The sequence below is a fragment of the Solanum verrucosum genome, unplaced genomic scaffold, assembly GCF_900185275.1.
Source record: "Solanum verrucosum unplaced genomic scaffold, falcon-dt-bn FXZP01000253.1, whole genome shotgun sequence".
Classification (NCBI taxonomy): Eukaryota; Viridiplantae; Streptophyta; class Magnoliopsida; order Solanales; family Solanaceae; genus Solanum; species Solanum verrucosum.
The window spans coordinates 4,210,429-4,231,955 of record NW_026019984.1 but is presented as its reverse complement, the minus strand read 5'-3'; the positions used below and the strand labels follow the sequence as shown (position 1 = coordinate 4,231,955).

The 21,527-nt window shown below is 36.3% G+C and overlaps 1 protein-coding gene across 1 annotated transcript; it reads right to left on the bottom strand.

Moving 5' to 3' along the window:
- Nucleotides 1–6,711: 6,711 nt before the first annotated feature.
- On the bottom strand, nucleotides 6,712–18,907 carry LOC125818018 (nuclear transcription factor Y subunit A-1-like). The gene is made up of 6 exons (XM_049497523.1): nucleotides 18,799–18,907; nucleotides 16,855–17,152; nucleotides 14,353–14,468; nucleotides 14,164–14,232; nucleotides 8,195–8,359; nucleotides 6,712–7,481 (listed from the first exon to the last, which is right to left on the bottom strand). Exons 2-6 carry the CDS (start codon nucleotides 17,108–17,110, stop codon nucleotides 7,185–7,187), a joined length of 903 nt encoding a protein of 300 aa, XP_049353480.1. The 5' UTR covers nucleotides 17,111–17,152; nucleotides 18,799–18,907; the 3' UTR covers nucleotides 6,712–7,184.
- Nucleotides 18,908–21,527: the final 2,620 nt, after the last annotated feature.

Genomic DNA, 21,527 nt, shown 5'->3' with positions numbered 1-21,527 from the left:
AAAATTTCAATTTTTCACCCCTACCCTCGACCCTCCCCCACCCCCAAAAAAAATTAAGTTTGTTTTTAAAAATATTTTCAATTTCAAAATTTATTTTCTACTCTAGTAAAAATAAAAGATATTTCTCAAAAATATTTTTCATTCATAAATCAAACATTAAAAATCTTTTCCAGAAAATATTTTCTACTCACCAACCAAACATGAAAAAATAAGTCAAAAATCAACTTGTTTTCTAGGAAAACATTTTCCTTCATACCAAACACACCCTCAACATCAACAGATACAATGTAACTCTATCTACCAAGGCTAGAAGGGACCTTATGGTGTTTAACCACTTCATTGACTACTAGGCCATACCCTTGTGTGGATACTTAGAAGCATTTTTTAAAAGTTCGACTAAACACTGTTGCTGCTGCTTAGAAGTGCTTTTTGAATTTATTGATTAAACACAAATTGTTTATCACCAAAGGGTCGTAACTCTTGTGAAAAGCATCTATGACATGGTTCATTGCTTTAACGGAAAAAAAACTGGATTCATAATTCCAACTTTTACTCCTCCAATATTGTATTGTATTACTGAACTTGATGCTTGTTGCAGTTTCTGTTTGTGTCATCTAATCTTCCGCAAGTTGAGTTCATTTCACATCCTAAAATAAAGGAGCCAAGTTAGGATTTTTACCGCTATTTTACTTTGCACGTTCTGGATAGATGTGCATTTTCATAGAGTGAGAGGCAAAAAAGATCAACGAGAGACTAGATCGTTTGATAGTACTAGTAATATTAGTTAGTTAATATATAAAAAGAACGATAAATGTATTGTACGTGTAGTCGTGTATTCCTCATTATAAAGTTTTGAATTAAAATCAATATACTCAAATTATTATTTTGGTCAAAATCCAGTGAAGTCTCTATAAACATATGTTAGCGTTTGATTGTGACACGTTTCACAATCTAAATGATGATGCATTCTTCATAAAAAGTCCCATTTCCAAAATGATTTGGGAGCTCACAAGTTTTTCTTCTTGCACATTTTTTTCACTTCTTTCAAGTTTCTAAACATATTTTGTTGTACGTTGTTTTCGCCTCTTTCAAACCTCAAATCATTTCTTCTAAGCACATTCTATTCATCTCTCTCAAATCTCATGATCCATTTTTTTTTCTGTTTTTAGTGATCTTTACCATATTGATGATGAAATTTTGAATGACAATATTGATCTATGGACTATTGGAAATACTTATCAACAAGCTTGGTCGAGACATTTTGGGCATTACAACGACAACGTCGATGCTGTTGATGAGTCGAAAGAAGAAGATGAAGTCGAAGCTTCTTCTAGCGAAGTGTCACACCCCGAGCCTATACCTTGGACATGGCTGGCACTCGAAAACCACTGCTGGCCCCAAGCTAACCCTTGGCTTGACTTACTTACTCAGCGGAAGACTCTAAACATTAAGAAAGGAATTCAAATGCTAAACAACTTAACTATCTCAAACTAAACTCATAATGTTTTGAAAATAAACATTTAACTTAGTCAAAATGGCAACTAAAATCTGAGCATAAGTCAATAACAAAATGATGACAAATGAACTAACATCTAACTGACTATCTATGAGACCTCTAAAACAACTGAGATGGATGCCGGGACAGGCCCACGACATCCTAATGAACTATCTAATACTGAAAGTAAACAAAAGGGATCCTCCGGAATGCAAAAAGACTCACCAACAGACTCTGAACTGCTCACTGGATCAACGATGCGCTGAATACCAATCCTAGTTACCTGTGTCTGGATCATAATGCGATACAGGCCAACTGGCATCAGTACATTGAATGTACGAGTATGCGAGTTGGAATGTTAAACACAACATAGGCTTGAAAAGAATCTGAAAGGAACTGAAGAACTTAACTGGCTCAACTCAACTCAACATAACTGAACTCATTTCAATATAAAGCAGTTTAAAACAAGTGCAATATAAAGAAAAACTGTTTAAAACATGATGTCAACTGTGTGTATGCAAAGATACAAATAACTCTGAGATGTATGTAAAAATACAAATAAACTGATGTATATAAAAATACAAAGTACTATTGTGGGAGTTTCTCTAACCGACAACCATCACATAAGAGCTATTGTGATGATACAAGGATCTCTCTCACGCTACCAGCGGCGCATCCTACACCTTGCTAGGGGTATAGGACCTAAACTACTAAGTGGATCCACTAGTTTTTTCGGAAAGGATTCATCTAAAAAGTATGTCCCTTTTCTACCCATGGTGGCTACATGGTTTATGGAGATGTGAGTTATCTGAACTCAAGCTCGTCCCTATATCGGTGCTCAATACTACTCTCAAAATATGATACTAGCTCTTTATGTTTAAAACATACTTCTTTCTGTGATTTGAGATTAGTGCTCAAAAACTTAGTTCAAAGGCTATCTTGAAAATCAAAGTTCCCCCTCTTGCTTCATTTAGAAAGTGATTACTCTTTTCTGAAAATTAGCCCGAAGGCTCTTTGGAAATCTCAGTTTCTTATTTAAATGTGAAAACATTTTAAATCTCTTTGGGTATACTTAGTCCCATATACTTTTTGAAGAAAAGAACTTCAACTTTACTCTTTACTGAACTCAAAACTAAGTCTTAAAACAAAGTTAAAACGTTTGCAAAAGACTTTTGGAAAACTTTATGAACTTCTCTTAACTTGACTCTTGACTTGACTCCTAACTGGTCCTTGAATTGAATTATGGATTCAATGATTGTGATTTGTGATTAGAAAGATCTCATGATGTTTAGGAATGATTTTAGATAGCTAAACATGAGAAAAGACCGAAAATCAATATTTGAGGGTGGGTCCGCGACGCAGAGAAGCTTTTAAAATTTAGTTTCGAAAATGACTTTTGAGGCAAAAGACTCCGTGACGGCTCCACGACGAGAAACAAAAATTCCCAATTATGGGAACCAGCTCCCCGACGCGCCACCACTGCTAGATTTCGTTCGACGAAATTTCTTCTTCGTTTTTCATCTCTAAACTCCATGAGTTCTTTTTCCAAACACTTAGAATCGATTAAATGTTCAAAGTACATCAGATTCTACTCCAATCGAACCTAAAATCACGGGTTCGGATCAAACATCTCTCCAACAAATTCAACGAAACAAGAATTTAATGGAACTTCAACAAACTCATCAAGAACTCAATTTCTAAGCTTTCAATAACTTAAATTCGCTGAAATAAATCATGATTTGGCGCGTGGGTGAATTAACCCAGCGCTATGTCATCTCACATACCTTGTAGGGATCACCCCCGACGAAATCCAAAAGCTAAACTTCGACGATCTTGACGAATCTTGAACGTTCTTCTCCTTTCTCCTCTTTTCTCCTCTTCTTTTCCCTTCTCTCAAAACCCTAACTTTTTTTCCAAAAGCGTAAACTGACTAAGTTCAGTTTAGACCCCTAAGTAATTACCAAAAACGAATTAAAATAAAAGGGTAAGGAAAAGACCAAACTACCCTTCAAAAATCCGGATTTGGACTTCCCTTAATCCAACAGACCAATTTCCAAAGGGCTTAACTTACTCATATGAACTCGGAATCACGCAAACTCGGCGGCGTTGGAAAGATCATTCCAAGAGATTTCCAACCATATCTGGAAGTACACCTAAATCATCCTGAGCTAGGAGTTATGACCGTTTGAAGTTGACCAAAAACTCACTTTTCCTAAACAAATTTCCAGATAGATATTATTAGTTTCATGTAATTATTGGAGTGTCTGCTTTAGAGGATAGTTCCAATATGTACACAGTTTATATTATAAATAGTAAAAAATATTTGTTTGAATTTCAAAATTCGAAAAGAAGAGTGTGTTATTATTCTTGTGCACAAGGGAAACTGTTTTACGTGTGATAAAGATTGTTGCTGCTAGTTGAATGAAAATAAATACACAACGGACATTGCCCTAAATTTGTAGATCTTGAAAGGTCCTTCTAGGCTTATATGCATTTGGTTAATAACAAAAACACTTGCTACTAGTATTTTCTCCGTCCCATATTAAATGGGAATCTTATTAGAAATATTATTATTTGATCACTAACTAAATTATGATAGAATTAATTATTTTCTCCGTCCAATAATAATTGTCCACTATACTAAAAATAGTTGTTTAACAATACTTGTCCAATTTAAAAAATCTAGAGATAATTTATTTTTTGTGTGTATTTTACCATTGCTATTAAATACTACTATTTTATCATCTAACACATTTCTCAAAGCATTAAATTTAATAAAGTCAAAAGATAATATAGTAATATTACCCCTATCATGGGCGGACCCACCCTATATCAAGGGGCGACACTGCTTCGTTGAAAATTTTTAATATTATATATATAAAAATCTGGAAAAAAATAATAATCAAATAAATGACACTTTGTGCTGCCTTAGCTTATTAGTTTTGGTGCGCGGCTGGAACGCTATTATTCCCTGGAAGGAGTCGGGAGCCGGGTTCGAACCTCATTAAGGGTAAAATTTTGTTCCAGTAAATTTTTGTACAAAAATTGATATTGATGAAATTCGAACCTCTAACTTTCACAATTCCTAGTTAAGTTAGGATAAAATTTACCAGTTGAACTAGAATATAATTTGCGGAATATTACTTGTCCAAAATGAAACTCGACTCAATAATAAGTTATAGAGTTAAAATTAAGTCATTGAGGAGAGTTGTTAACATGCTTTAAACAATTTTTATTAATACAATGTTGTTATATCAATTATTCATTTATTTATTTATTATTAAATATCGACACCACTTACAAAAAAAATTGTGTACGCCACTGACCCCTATTATTTATGAGAAACTTACATAAATATAGTATATTAAAAAAAAATTACCATTTTGTGTCTTAAGGAGTGTGTCAAATCAATAGTGGACAACTATTGTTGAACAGAAGGAGTAATTTTGTTTTATTTTATCCCTACAATTAATATGGCTTTGAAAGTTTAAATAGATTTTGAAAATCCAAATTTTCTTTTTAAGAGGCTAATTAATATGAACAAAAGGTAAAATAGTAAAGTTGATCAATCTATTAATGATTTCTTAGCAACCGTGTAAAATAAAACTTAAAAGCCAATTTTATTTTAGAAGCCCTTTCAGTTTGACCAAGTCATTTACTGTCCTCGAAAATATCATTTCAAAACAAATTACTCCCGCGGTTCCTTTTTATATGTTATCCTTATTATAAATAGTTGGTACATACTCTCTCAGTTCTTTTTTATATGTCATCCTTACTATAAATAGTTGGTCCATAATACTTGTCATTTTATAAAATCAATGCATAAGTTACAATATTCTTCATATTATACCCTTGATATTTAATTAATCTTGAAAATAGATAGTGTTTGATCAACCTAGAAAAACTAATAAGTAAATAATGTTCACTATAATTAGTTCACACATAGATTAATTACTCTTACCATTGCATTACTCTATAAAATCTAATTTGAAAAAGAAATCTCAACAAACAAATTAAAAATAAAAGATGATTTATTTATCATTTATTGAAAAGTTAAAAAAACATTAAATAAGAATAGAATTGTAAACCAACTTAATTTCTTAATGCAAGTGAAATCTAAAAAAGGCGATATAAAAAGAAACAAAGGGAGTAACACTCCCTCCGTCAAACAATAGTTGTCCACAATATTATCGATTCCAAAAAATGTGTCTGCAAACACGTAAATGCTTTAATTGTAAAATCAATTTCAAATACCAATGTTATTCATCATTTGATATTCAGCTTGTGTTTGGTATGAAAAAAAATATCGAAAAATATTTTCTAAAAAAGTATTCAAATTCGTTATTTTTTTTTTAGGTCAGCACAAAAAAGGGATGTAGTAGGGTGTGGGATGATGAGGATGACAGTTATGGGAGTGGCGAAGAAGAGGTGTGTTGGAAGGTTAGAGGGTTAAAGGATACAATCAACGTGGAATACTATTTATGAAATTTCTTTTCTCTACTTCGACTAATAAGGTAATTTTTCAAAATTTATGACCAACTGAACATGAAAAAAATTATAGAATATTGCTGAACACACCCTTGATCACTTGATGGATACTTTCAATCAACTAACAAACAGGCTCTTAAGTTTTGTACCTTTTTTTTTGGCTTAAAAAGATCTTTAATATACAGTTAATAAGGTAGCTAGTAATACTACAGATATTTAATAAAAAGCAGTAGAAAGGATAAAACTTACCCGCACCGGGTGTGGTATGTTTTTTCCCAGTAGAACACAGGGGAGGAGCCCGTACCCACATAATTTTAAAAAAAACTAAGGCTTTAACCCACACTGCCCCGCCCCATTGCCATCCCTACTTGACGGGTTAAGATGGGTTGAACAAATAAATGAATTAATGCCCAAACCTTGTCCAAAGTTCATTTGGATCAAGATGGACTTGATCAAAACAAGATAAAATAATAGGTTGTAGTCCAACTTGACCCTAATGATGCAAACCAAGTTGCATTAAGACCTTTCACAAGGAGCCAAGCTCGAGACCTACAAGCTCTTCAACGATTATTCATAAAGAGGGACGCGCTTGAGCACACCTTAATATCACGTCGGGGGCTCAATGTTATGGTCATTGGGTTAGAAGACGAAAGGAGGAGAAAGAAGCGGGATGTGCTCAAAGCTGTATTCTTAGTTCTGTACAATACCATTGACCTTCACTGTTATCATATGGACTAACTGAACCTATTTGCACACTTTAACCTCAAATATGTCATTTCATCCTACTGTATCTTTGATAACATATCAAATCACATCAAAACAAACCACAAACTCAGAAATTAATGCAACCATTAGGAAAGGAAATAAGACAAGTATGCAAAACTAATAACCTCTTTACATGGTCTCCTAAACTAAAACTACGGTAACCGGACAACCATAAACTTACTGAACAACTTCTAATCCTAGTTCTAAGTTCATCCATCTCTGTACAAAAGGGAAGATGCAAGTCTCCAAGCAAATGCTGAAACACTGCTATGCTCGTCGCCTCTATTGCTCCCTTTAACACTAAAGTAAAAAGCCAAGAATGAATTGCCGCCCAGCTTTAAAAGCCAAGAAATGAAACAATACCTGTAAACTCTCTTGTACATACTCGAGCCTTGTTGCAGTGCAAGAGCTAGTTTAGACATGAACGTATCTCCAATTACTTGCCAGAAAAACCTCCTTCCCTGCTTTCAGCAGACTGGTACTCATCTTTCGATTCTTGAAAGCTACTTTGATTGCCATAACTGCTACCATTTGAGTAAGACTGCTGAAACTCGGCCAACCTTCCATTTTCATGCCTCTTTTGAATATCAGCAGCATTGAACTGCAAAGGTTCAGAACCCGATGAACTCACAGAACCAGTACCCTTAGAAGCATCTGTCTTTTTGGCAAAACGTCCTCCCGAGGCCCTTACCCTCCTCAGTGCATGCTGATGTCGAGACTCGTGAAGATATGCCTGTAACACAAGGAAAGGAGGGTGTGTCAAAAACTTTGAAAATACAGCAGATCATCAAACTTCAGAAATGACTACTAATGGCATCACATTATATACGACATGAGGGACCTACTAAAATAACAAATATCAAGCCTGAATGTTGTGCCTCCATTCCTCCCAGTCTTCTGACTTCCAGATAGTTATAGCAAGGGATACAAGTAAAAGTATTTGTGCGAAACTGATGGCACAAGACTTCCCTGCAATGAACTAAAACTCATGCAAGAGCTGGAATAAGAAAGTGGAGGGGAACGACAGCCAATAGTGAGCAAAAGTATTGCATATCAGATTTTATATTATTATTTTAAAAAAACAGTGCAATAAGGTGTAGTGGGTTGGATTAAGGGGCACTAACTGCTATACACTATTTATTTTGCTTGAAGTAGAGAAAATCATCAGTTCTTACACCCCCCTCTGCTAAAATATAAACTTCATAATGCAGAGTTCCCTTACATGCCCACTGCCCAACCAGTCAGATAATATGGAAATCCATTCAGGCATAAGTTAAATCTGCCTCAGCACCAATTGGAATAGGTACAAGCACTTGGCCAAAGTTCCATATATCTCCAGAAGACTGATTTCATGTAGTAAGTTCTCGTAAAAAGGTGGCAAACGAATTACGGACAATGAGGAGAAGAAGATTGAAAGAGTGACCCCATGAGAGGGCACAAACTAACCTTTCTACCCTTTATCTGCTTCTTTTCAAGTTCTGCTTTAGCACGTGACTGTCTTCGCTGCAGGATTCTTCGATACTGCTTAGCATTTACATAAACTGGCTCTTGAGCCATTTCTTGTGGCAAGGGCATCCTTGCATAGTGCATATCAAGTACATGAGGAGGAACCTGAATAGTGCAACAGCTGGTAAGGACTTCTAAAGAAAATCTCACCGTAGATTAGAGCTAAGACTAAATAATCTGGCTAATGAGCATGTTGAGTTTCCCCACCAACCAGATAATACCTTAGCACAACTGACATCATGATATCTTTCCATATCATGTTTCAGTTGTTTTTATATGTTCTATTTTGTTCTTTTAATAAACATGGAGCAGAAGGACTACTGGAGAATTCATTTTGCGAGCCTCAATATGTTGAGCAATGTAAAAACAGGTCACAATGCACACTAGAGCTTTTTTGTACAGAATGCTTAATATGGACCAATTGTTTCACAAGGGATTCTCAATTGTAACATGTCATAGGAGTAGAGTCATTCATGAAGCAAAGATCAAGCTAGAGGCATCTAGTTCCAATGAGATTCAGGTTTCTATACTGAAAACGAGAGGGGGCCTTTTATAACAATGATTTTCATATGAAATTTCACGTCTATTAATTAGGATGAACTGTGGTCCTGTAAAGAAGTACTATATAGATTATAGTTGACCAAGTTGTTGACTTAAATATGGTATCAAAACCTTCCCACCCAAAAACCAAGAGATCCAAACTCCCTTTTTACTCTCTTCTTTTTTAGATTCCCCTTCTGCCCAATAGCACAAGCTCCCATTATTAAACCATTTCCGGCAGCTAATGCCACTAGAAATTCTTAGATTTCTTATATTATGATATTGAACTTGGGTAAATCTATCTCAATTGCTCTGGTTGGAACTTTAATTGAAGCCACTCAAATGACGGTGTCCGCAATATCCAATAATTGTGCTGGAATTGTGCATCCGTAGCACCATTAAGGTGATATACAACTTTGGACCAAAAAACTTCCAGAAGAAATAGGTCATCCCAGTCTTCCTGAACAATAATGGTGAAAGTAATATACTTCAAAATATATTACAAGCTCCTGGAAGCAAGTAGTGTCAAGAAGGTGAGTGTTTCTAAAGCATCACTTAAGTGGCAAGAAGCTAGTAGAGGCTCAAGAGAGGACCAAACCCCAGCCAGAGCCATCGAAAAACATCACCCCACGCGCCGATAGGAGGTGGTAGTTTCTGGCAAGATCTGTCTCACGCGCCGGCGCGTGAGGGCTTTTCTGATCATATTTTTTGAGAAATTTTTTCACAGTTGGGGTCATCCTGCCATTCCGACCAGGCCCATACTGTTTTTGACCAGATCCGATCACCGGAATTAGGGTTCCGGCTATTTCCAGCGATTATTCTTCGAGATTTGAATTTTCCGACAATTAGATCTCAATAATCAAGTTTTTTTCGTTGTTTCCAAGACAAATTTAGCATAATGTCTTTTGGGTGTGATGTTTTTGGTTCAAAAAATATGGGGATTGGAAGTTCTAGCCCTATAATCACTTCAGAACTTTTATTGGGAAGTTCAAACTATTTATATTGGGCTTCCTCGGTTGAGTTGTGGTGCAAGGGTCAAGGTGTCCAAGATCACTTAACGAACAAGACTTATGTGGTAGATGTAAAGGCAAAGACTAGTGAGGAAGATGCAAAAGCCAAAGCACAATGGGAGAAAGTAGATGCTCAATTATGTAGTCTCCTATGGCGTTCTATTGATTCCAAGTTGATGCCCTTGTTTTGCCCATTCCAGACGTGTTATACAGTTTGGGAAAAGGCTCGTGCTTTATACACTAATGGCATATCTCGATTCTATGATGTGATATCTCGATTGACCAACTTAAAGAAACAAGAATTCGATGTCTACTTACTTGGGGCAGGTACAGGCAGTCATGGAGGAATTTGACACGTTGATGCCAGTTATTACGAATGTTGAAAAACAACAAGCACACAGACAAACATTGTTTCTAGTTCTTACTCTTGCTGGACTTCCTCCTGATCATGATTTTGTACGTGATCGGATTTTAGCTAGCCCTACAGTTCCTACAATCGATGAATTATTCTCTCGTCTCCTTCGTCTTGCGGCACCTCCCTGTCACAAAATAGTTTCATCACCCACTGTTGACTCCTCTATTCTCGCATCTCAAACCTTTGAAAAGCGTACATATCAGTCTATGGAGAATCGGCGAGGGGGAGGGCGTTTTGGGAAACCTCGATCCAAGTGTAGTCATTGTCATAAGCCTGGACACACTCGTGACATATGTTATATTTTGCATGGTCCACCACCCAGTTATGATCCTATTGTTCTAAAGGAATATCATGAGTTCCTTCGAAATCGCGCAAGTAAACAGACATCTCCACCAGTAGCATATGGTGCTCAACCTAATCAACCATCCAATAATGCTCATATTGCTCAGACAAAATATGATGAGTTCCTTCAGTATCATGCAAATAAGCAAACGTCTCCACAAGTAGTTTCGGTTGCACAACCTGATGTGTCTGTTGCGGGTAAGCAAAAAGGTAATTCTTTTGCTTGTGTGTCGCAATCTAGTACTCTTGGAACATGGGTCATGGACTCTGGGCCTTATGATCATATCACTGGTAATAAATCACTTTTATCCGATATTGTTTATTCACAATCTCTTCCAGCTATTACTTTAGCCAATGGGATCCAAATAAGACCAAGGGGTTGGAAAAGCCAAACCCCTATCTTCTGTCACCCTAGACTCTGTTCTTTATGTCCCTGGTTCTCCTTTTAATCTAGCATTTGTTAGTCGTTTGACGAAAGCCCTACATTGTAGCATAACTTTTTTCGATGATTTTTTTCTCATGCAGGACCGCAGTACGGGACAGATGATTGGAACAGGACATGAATCACAAGGCCTTTACTATCTTACCTCTTCAAATTCCTTAACAGCATGCTCCGTTACAGATTCCCCAGATCTAATTCACAAACGTTTGGGACATCTGAGTCTATCCAAACTGCAAAAGATGGTGCCTAGTTTGTCTAGTTTATCCACATTAGATTGTGAGTCGTGTCAACTTGGGAAACACACTCGTGCTACGTTTTCTCGTAGTACTGAGGGTCGTTCAGAGTCTATTTTTCCATTAGTTCATTCTGATATTTGGGGTCCTAGTAGAGTCAGTTCCATCTTAGGATTTCGTTATTTTGTTAGTTTCATTGATGATTATTCAAAATGTACTTGGGTTTTCTTAATGAAAGATCGTTCTGAGTTATTTTCTATTTTCAAAAGTTTCTTTGCTGAAATACAAAATCAGTTTGGTGTTTCTATTCGTACTTTTCATAGTGATAATGCCTTAGAATACTTATCCTCCCAATTTCAGGAGTTTATGACTCACCAAGGCATTATTCACCAGACTACTTGCCCATACACCCCTCGACAAAACGGTGTAGCTGAAAGAAAAAAATCGGCATCTTATTAAGACCGCTCGTACTCTTCTCCTTGAATCCAATGTTCCGCTGCGTTTTTGGGGAGATGCAGTTCTTACGTTTTGTTATTTGATAAATAGAATGCCCTCTTCTTCTATTCAGAATCAGGTTCCACATTCCATACTGTTTCCTCAGTCACATCTCTATCTTATCCCTCATCGTGTCTTTGGGAGCACATGCTTTGTTCATAACTTAGCCCCAGGAAAAGAAAAATTAGCTCCCCGTGCCCTCAAATGTGTCTTTCTTGGTTACTCTCGAGTCCAAAAAGGGTATCGTTGTTATTCACATGATCTTCATCGATACCTTATGTCAGCTGATGTTACATTTTTTGAGTCTCAGCCTTACTATACATCTTCTGATCATCCTGATGTATCATGGTCTTACCCATACCTCAGGTTTTACCTGTGCCAACCTTTGAGGAATCTACGGCTACTTCTACATCTCCAGTTGTAGTGCCACCACTACTAACTTATCATCGCCGTCCACGTCCAACCCTAGTCCTAGATGATTCATGTCATGCGCCGGACCCTGCTCCTACTGCGGACTTGCCTCTTCCTAGCCAACCGCTTGCACTTCAAAAAGGTATACGATCCACTCGAAATACTAGCCCACATTATACCTTCTTAAGTTATCATCGTCTATCATCACCCCATTATGCATTTGTGTCATATTTGTCCTCTATTTTCATTCCTAAGACTAGAGGTGAAGCACTTTCTCATTCTGGATGGAGGCATGCTATGGTTGATGAGATGTCTGCTTTACATAAGAGTGGTACTTGGGAGCTGGTCTCCCTTCCTGCAGGTAAATCTACTGTTGGTTGTCGTTGGGTTTATGCAGTCAAAATTGGTCCAGACGGTCAGGTTGATCGACTTAAGGCTCGCCTTGTTGCTAAAGGGTATACTCAGATATTTGGGCTAGATTATAGTGACACTTTCGCTCCTGTGGCTAAAATAGCATTTGTTCGTCTTTTTCTATCTATGGCTGTCGTTCGTCATTGGCCTCTTCATCAGTTGGACATTAAGAATGCTTTTCTGCATGGTGATCTTGAGGAAAAAGTCTATATGGAGCAATCACCTGGTTTTGTTGCTCAGGGGGAGTCTAGCAGCCTTGTATGTCGATTGCGTAGGTCACTCTATGGTCTGAAACAATCTCCTCAAGCTTGGTTTGGGAAGTTTAGCACAGTAATTCAGGAGTTTGGCATGACTCGTAGTGGAGCTGATCACTCTGTGTTTTATCAGCATTCTGCACCAAGTCGATGTATCTATTTGGTTGTTTGCGTTGATGATATTGTTATCACCGGTAATGATCAAGATAGTATCACCGATTTGAAGCAACATCTCTTTAAGCACTTCCAGACTAAAGACCTTGGCAGATTGAAGTATTTTCTAGGTATTGAGGTTGCTCAGTCTAGATCAGGTATTGTTATTTCTCAACGCAAGTATGCCTTAGACATTTCTTGAGGAGACAGGAATGATGGGATGTAGACCTATTGACACTCCTATGTATCCGAATGTTAAACTCCTTCCAGGACAGGGGGAGCCACTTAGTAATCCTGAAAGGTATAGACGGCTTGTTGGAAAGTTGAATTATCTCACAGTGACTAGACCTGACATCTCTTTTCCTGTGAGTGTTGTAGTTTATGACTTCCCCTTGTGATAGTCATTGGGAAACAATTGTTCGTATTCTGCGATATATAAAGTCAGCTCCCGGTAAAGGACTACTCTTTGAGGATCAAGTCCATGAGCATATCATTGGATATACAGACGCTGATTGGGCAGGATCACCCTCTGACAGACGTTCGACATCCGGATATTGTGTTTTAGTAGGAGGTAATTTGGTGTCGTGGAAGAGTAAGAAACATAATGTAGTTGCTTGATCCAGTGCAGAATAAGAATATCAAGCAATGGCGACAACAACTTATGAGCTAGTTTGGATCAAACAGTTGCTGGGAGAACTAAAATTTGGCAAAATTGATCAGATGGAACTTGTGTGTGATAATCAAGCGGCTCTTCATATCGCATCAAATCCAGTATTTCATGAAAGGACTAAGCACATTGAGATTGATTGTCACTTTGTCAGAGAAAAGATACTCTTGGGAGATATTGTTACGAAATTTGTGAAGTCAAATGATCAGCTTGCAGATATCTTCACCCAAGTCCCTCACATGTCCTCGTATTAATTACATCTGTAACAAGCTAGGTACTTATGATTTGTATGCACCAGCTTGAGGGGGAGTGTTAGAATAGAAATAAGTATTTCCTACTTAGAATAGGAATAGGAATAGGAATAAGAATAGGAATCCTAGTTGGAAAAGGATTTCAATGTAGTGTCTATAAATAGGGTCTCAATGTAACTATTTAGATACACAATTCAATAATATTTTTCTCATATATTTCTCACAATTATAATACACAAATCAAAGAATGAAAATTTGACTTAAAATATTTAAATACGTGTATACCAAAGGCTGGCCAAAGGCTGTCATCATCCCGCCATAGTATGGATCAACATATGGGTTTGGAGCACAAGCCTGGTAGCCAATCAAACAGAATCACTTCCACATGAGTCATAAGACATTTATCAATGAAGTAACTCACCAAAAATGATAATTGTAACAGATCTCAAAACCCATAAAAATGGTCAAACATACAATAGAGTGCCCAACAAGTTCAAGCTGCTGGGGCTGTGCTAGGCTTCCATCAAGTCTTGGAGGTATGGCTGGAGCAGCTGGCTGAAAATTCTGATCCGCTTTCCCATAACTCCCATCTGATCTTGAAAATAGATCTCATTAGTACCAGTCACATAATCCATACATTAAGGAATTAGTTGCGCACCTAATGTAAGTGGATAAAAAGTAACCTTTCTCTACAAGTTTGAACTTTAAGATGCAGGGTGTATTTTTTTCTTCATCTCAGAAATTTTAGGATTCAGTAACATTGATAGGAGTTTCAGTACAGCATGAAAAATGTGTAAATATGGTATAGACATACAATATTATATATGCATAATAAAAAAACAAGTTATATGGTTGGGATCCCCTCCAATAAAGATCAATGCAGTCTTTGATTAATAACATTTTTCGGTCTACAAATTAAAGGTTTGGATTGTAATCCTCTTTTTTATTCTCTCTCATTATCACCCACTTCCCAACATTAATTTACGTTCATCTTCATGTACAATTCTCTTCTAGTCTTAAGTTTTCCCAATGAACATAACGACGGAGTCTCACTATATCTGGCTGCCGGAATTTGGTTTCAGTGGCAGAGCCGCAGAGGCTACCTCACCTTCCAAAGCTTTTTTTTTTCAATTTCAAAAAAAAAAAACATCTATAAAATAGATGAAAGATCAAACCAAATCCTTAGCATCTCACTATCCACATACATACAAAAATTGCTTTTGCGCAATGAAGTTGAAGCTGGTATGATAAGAAAGAGGAATCAGTTGCAAATGGGTTTAGGGCAGTGAAATTCTAGGGAAGAAAGAACAAAACTTTTCTGAAATCGCAGCGAAATAATATAAATAGAAATTGGAGGTAAGCAATGGTACTGGAATTGCAGTAAAACCTGCACTTTTAGAGAGACGGAATGGCATATTTAGTAAAAGAAAAACAGGATTCGGAAATTGATGACGGTGGAATATGGAATTGCAACGTAAGCCTATAATTTATAGATAGACACGGGTCCTAAATCAAAGACTCCATTGATCATTACCGGAGGGGATCCAAGGGGCTATAGTAACCCAGTTTTCAATTATTTTTTTGTTAAAACCCATTTATACTGGAGGGGATCCAAAGGGCCACACTAAATCAGTTTTCAATTTTTATTTTTATTTTGCTCACACATTTTTATTAGTATGTCAAATAAGCTTTAGTTTTAAGTTGTGGTAAAAAACTGGCAGATTCTTTTGTTCTTCTAGATCTTGCTATAACAAAAAAGGAACTCTACATGTGGCTTACACTTACTTATGACCCTATCAAATAAATAAGGTGTTCCATCACATTTTAGATGCTCAATCCATCTGCAACTAGCAAGAAACCCCTAACATCCACCCTTCACAGTTATTCGTTACTCCCACCAGGAAAAAGCAAGGAAATGCTAGTCTCCCTACTCGGTTTCTTCAAACTTCCTGCCAACCTACAGAACTCTGTCTAAATTCAAAAAGAGTAGCTTCATAAATCTATGTTTGCTTGATGGAAGCAGAAAAAAATGGTTTTTGTTCTTCATAATATGTGATAGTTTCTATAAATCAGGTACCCATCTTCTCCTTTTTCCTTCTTTGTGTTCTGCTTTGTCTGCCTCATCTTCTTCTTCTTCTTCTTCTTCTCATTCTCTGTTTCACCTTCATTGATCAATGAACCCCCACTGAATGTTGATTGAATCTACTACGAAATTCCCTAGATGTACTGTGTCAACATGATACTGGTCGCCAAAGAAAATTGAAGACTCCATGCAACAGAGGATGGTTTACACAATTAATGAATTTACGGTCATGAGTAACTGGTGTGTGAAAGCTGGCCCGAACACCAATCATCAAGAAAACAAATTATTATTTGTTACATATTTTATTATATTATATTATATTATATTATATTATGCTCACACATTTATTAATGGTTTCCCGGTGCTTGTACCCATACCATCACCCTCAAATACTATAATGACAAATCCGATTCTATATCTTCACCCATATCAATTGCTTGCAACCAAGCAACATAGGTTTTCCTATGGGAGAGTTTAATCTTTTAACCAACTTCTATTTGATTGCTTGTGCTATAAATCACTAAGAAAAAAGACATAAAGACTCCACAAGGAAGTGTATTTTCAGGCACTTCCCTTACCTGGAAACCATGTGATACCAAAGTAATAATAAGATCAATAGCATATTTTACTAGATGCAGTTAGCAAAAAAAAAATGTTTTCAAAAAAGTTAAAAGGTCAGTGAAATGCTTGTCATGTGCACCAACATATTTAACATGTATAGTACTATCAATGAGATTGCTCTTCAAAAAATGGATTAAGCAAATACAATTTGGGCAGACAACAAAGGACTATTACTTGGTACTTCTCACAAAAGGTAAAAAAGCCAGACTGTGTCTCTCTATCAATGATCATGATTATTTTATCATTAGCAACACTAAAAATTGAAGATGTACCTGCATGCAAAGCTACGATACTTTGCGATTTTTCAGGAGCATCATCATCTTCCTCATTGATTCCACCATCAGACTGTGATTGGCCATCCACAGATTGTTCCAATGATGATGAATCTGATGCATTTTCCCGCATCAACCCAGGGGAAACAGGATTATAAACAGCACTATTCCACCAAGGTTCAGGATATACAGTGGAACGTGGAACATTATATGCATTGGTTTCCTCCCGATTTGTGCTTTTGGAATTTGATGGCATACTGCTGTAGTTTTACTCAGAGAGTTCCACAATACGAGTATCCTAATTGCAAAGACAAGTAACCAGTTCAGGGAGGACCACCTCCATATGCATTATGCAGTTCTAGCTACTGAAAACCACACATGCAGATGTCTTCTAAATCGACACTTAAATGGAGGATACATGGGATTCACTGACTAGCGTTTAACAATCATGGCCTTCATTTTCACTTGAAGAGAACACTCTGACCTTTTCAAATCTACTGTAAATTAGGTATGTAAATTACTAGAACTACGAGGAATCTTGGCAGACTTCACACGATTGACAATAGAAGGAAAAAGACATCATTTTATCTTGACTATGGTTCTTATTTTTTGAACTAGTGGTGTTGGTACCACTTGCTCACACATCGACTATTACACGAGTACTTACTACCTTCCACCAATGTAGCTACTAAGTAAAACCTACCCACCACCAAGACTTAGGTAAATAAGAAAAAGTCACCTGGCATGTTTGGTCTCTTGTCTCTGTTGAGACTTGAAACGTCTCCATAGTTTTCATCTCATTTCAATGACTCTCTCAGATACCTTAATCCTGGAAAATTCACCCAAGGGAAAATAAAAAATAAAATTGCCGGTCCTCCCGGCAAACCCCACCTCAGCTCCAAAGACAATATTGTTAAGAGGTTCATTTGAGGAGCGTTTAGACCTTGAAGGTACGTGAATATCAAACTGGGCACTCATCTCACTTGAGCAGCACTTTTTAGTGCAGGTTCGATTCACTAAGGTGTGCCTCATCATCAGCAAACCCTACCTAGAAAATAGTGGTACTAGACAATCTATATCTTGGCAAAGTAACATAAATTGTCAAAGTAACATAAATTGTCAAAGTAATAGTTTTGAACTTACTTTACATGCTTTATTTGACATATTTCACTTATTTAGTTACTTTTTCTTGCATTACATGTTCGTGCTTGTGCGTTTATGGAAAAAAAAAATTCATTGCCCATATCTTTATTAAACACTCTTTAATTGCAATTAAACCCCAACGAGCTTTTGCCACTTTCTATGCTTTTTGCTTTTGACAACACTGCTTGCAACTAGTAAAGAATTAGTAACCCCAATCACATGTCTCAACTTGTCACAACAAATCACACATCCTCTCAACCTCATCTCAAAATTCAAGAATTGTCTACACTCAATAATAAAAGAAACTAATCAAACGAAAATTTGTGCCCTCGTAGAAGCTTTCATATAGAGCTTCTTCATGCACAATATCTATCAAAGAGATATTATAATTATTCTTTATTCCAACTATAGTAATTCAAGATTGAAACACCCAATATCCCCAACAGAGCATGAGCACAAGTGGATTAGAAAAACCCAAACCCAAACCCACAACTTCTGACACCAATCCCATAATCAAATACATAAAGATATCGCCTTTTTCAAGAATTCAGAAATACCCATTTAATCAAAGAGGGAATACAGAAACAACATCATATCAAAAACACATAAAGATTGTAACTTTTCAAGAAATAAGAGTTGCCCTATTTTCAAGAACAACAACAACAAAGATAAAACATGGATTTCAACAGAAACACATAAAGATTGTATCTTTTTTGAAGAAAATCCAATACCCATTTCGTGAAAAAGCTGAAATCATGATAATTTGAAGAAAATAAGAAATACCCAATTCAAGAAACTTACCTGCACGTAGGAGGAATGAGAGAGGAGAGAAGTGAGGAGTGATTAGTGATTGGTAATAGACACAAGCCCTAGAATTTTGGGTAGAAAAAAAGGGGAAAATTGAGTAGTCAATGAGGTTTTTGACAAAATAATAATAATTATTATTATTAAGGATAAAATGAGATACTATTTTTAGAGTACGTAAATTGATGATGCAAAGAGATGAAAGTGGTAGAGAGTTGATGTGATAGAGTCACATGTGGAAAGATCTAGAATATGTACCTCTCATCTATACATGTCCAAAACATTATAGGTTTCTTTTTCCTCTTTCTTCTGCTTTTTCATTTTAACTAAACTAAAAATAAAATAAAGTTTTACGAAATAAAAGTGTCAAAACTCAAAATATAAATACCTTAAAAATATTATTAAGAAAATAAGATATTACTCGGGGTGGGTTTGGTAGGAAGGAAAATGTTTTCTTGAAAAATAAGTGATTTTCTTACTTGCCTTCTCGTGTGTTTGGTAAGTAAGAAGACGATGTTATCCCAAGAGCATTTAGATATAAATCGAAAAAATTACTGTAACACCAGATCTAAAAATACAATAATAAAAAATTGGGGTCTAGGTCGAGAGTAAGATCTGGGGTAGGGGCAAGGGTTGAGAGTTAGGGTCAGGGTCTAAAGTAGAAGATTAAGTAAGAAGTCGGGTCAAGATTGGATCTAGGGTCGGAATTGGATCTCAAGTCAAATCCTAGGTCAGAAATTGAGTCTTGGGTTAATGTTTGATCCCAAGTTAAGATCGAGTGAGGGTCTCATGCTCAAGTTGGGTTTGAGGGCCAGGTCCCAACTCCCAAGTTAGGTCGAGATTCAAGTCACGACCTCGATTCCTGACTTTGGCAAAGACCCAGAACTAGACTGTCGATCGCGACCCTGACCCGAAACCTAAATATCGCCCCCAATCAGGACCCGACTCTCGACCCTCTCCCGAAACCAACTCTCGACCTTGAGCCTCGACTCTTGATCTCAACCCAAGATCCAATCTTGAATCGAGACCCGACTGATCAAGACACTGACCCAAGACTTGACTTTCAACCCCAACCCAAAACCAAACTCCCAAACTAGACTCCTAACCTTCACCCCTAAACTTGACTTGATCGATCCGACTCTCAACCTCAACCTAGGACTTGATTCTTGACTTCGATCCTAACTCGAGACCCAAGATCGGACCTCGACTCTTGATCTCTCCCCTAACTCAATTCTCGATCGAAGCCAAACCACCAAACTCAACCCGTGACCCTACTTTTGACCCCAACCTAAGATTCGAGTCTCGGGATCTGACCTCGACTTGACATCCAACTCTCGACCCCGACTCAAGACCTAACTTTGACCAATGATCCGACTCTTGACCCTGATTCGAGTTGGGGTCGGATCCCAAATTAGGATTGGGAGTCATGTCTCAAGTTGGGGTCGGATCTTAAGTCTTGAATCATATCATGTGGTAAGGTAGAAAGAGAGTTTTGAAAAATATTTACTTCTTTTTCCAAAATATTTAAGTCATTCAAACAATAAAAAAAGGATTTTTTTGTTCTCTTTTATTTATTTGAAATATGATCCAAAGGAAGAGAGAACAATGGATTAAGTTAAGGCTGAATATTTTTTTTGATTTTCACTCGGTATTTGATACTTATATTATGTGGCCCTCATTATAATTAATTTTTTTTGTCAAAAATGGTGAAAAATAAATTTGACTTCTCATAAGTATTTGTTGGAATAATATTACTCTCTCCGTTTCACAAAGAATGAACTAGTTTAACTTGGCACGGAATTTAAAAAAATAAAGAAGACTTTTGAATCCTGTGGTCCTAAATTAAAGTTATGTCAAATGTACAAAATTGTTCTTTAATCTTGTGGTCTTAAACATGCCACGTGGAAAACTGAAATTAAAATGTTACAAAAAAAAAGAGGTCATTCTTTTTTAAACAAACTAAAAAGGAAATGAGGTCATTCTTTTTGAAACGGAGGGAGTAATACTTGACTGAATTTTTTTTTATAAAAAATAAAAAAATAAAAATTAAATCATGGTGACTAAAAATTAAATATTGGATCATGGTGAGTCATTATTTTGAACGTGATTTTAATAGGATCAGAATGCAAATTATTTTAATCAAAAAAATTCAAAAGCTTTATAATATTTTAAAACATGTGCACTCATAAAAATTTAAAATACCCTAAAAATTGATAACTCAAAAAAGATATTTTATCTTATAAAGTTTTCGCTCCATGCGAAATACATATACAAAATATTAAAAAAGTACCTATAAATATGATTTAGTGCTCGATAAAATAAATTTAATGTTAAAAAGAATATATTGTCTTCAAGTCACTGAGGTGACCTTATCACAACTCTCATTAAAATAAAATAAAATAAAAAAATCCACATGACACCTAACCAAATGTACAAGCTGTGGTTGACGTGTGGCACGTTTGTGGTTCCCACATGTCTTACGTGGTCCCCACTTACGTTTATGGTTTCCTCCTTGGCCACGTACTGCTTTTGCTGGAATAATATTTTTCTTCAAAAAACAAATACTATAATTTCGAATCTTCTTTTTATAGTAAATTGATAAAGTATGATTGCTATATTATACTACCTCCGTTCACTTTTAATTGTCATAGTTTCATTTTTTAGAGTCAACATTTTACGATGTAATTTTTCATTATATTGATATGCAAAAATTTGCAATTTATAGT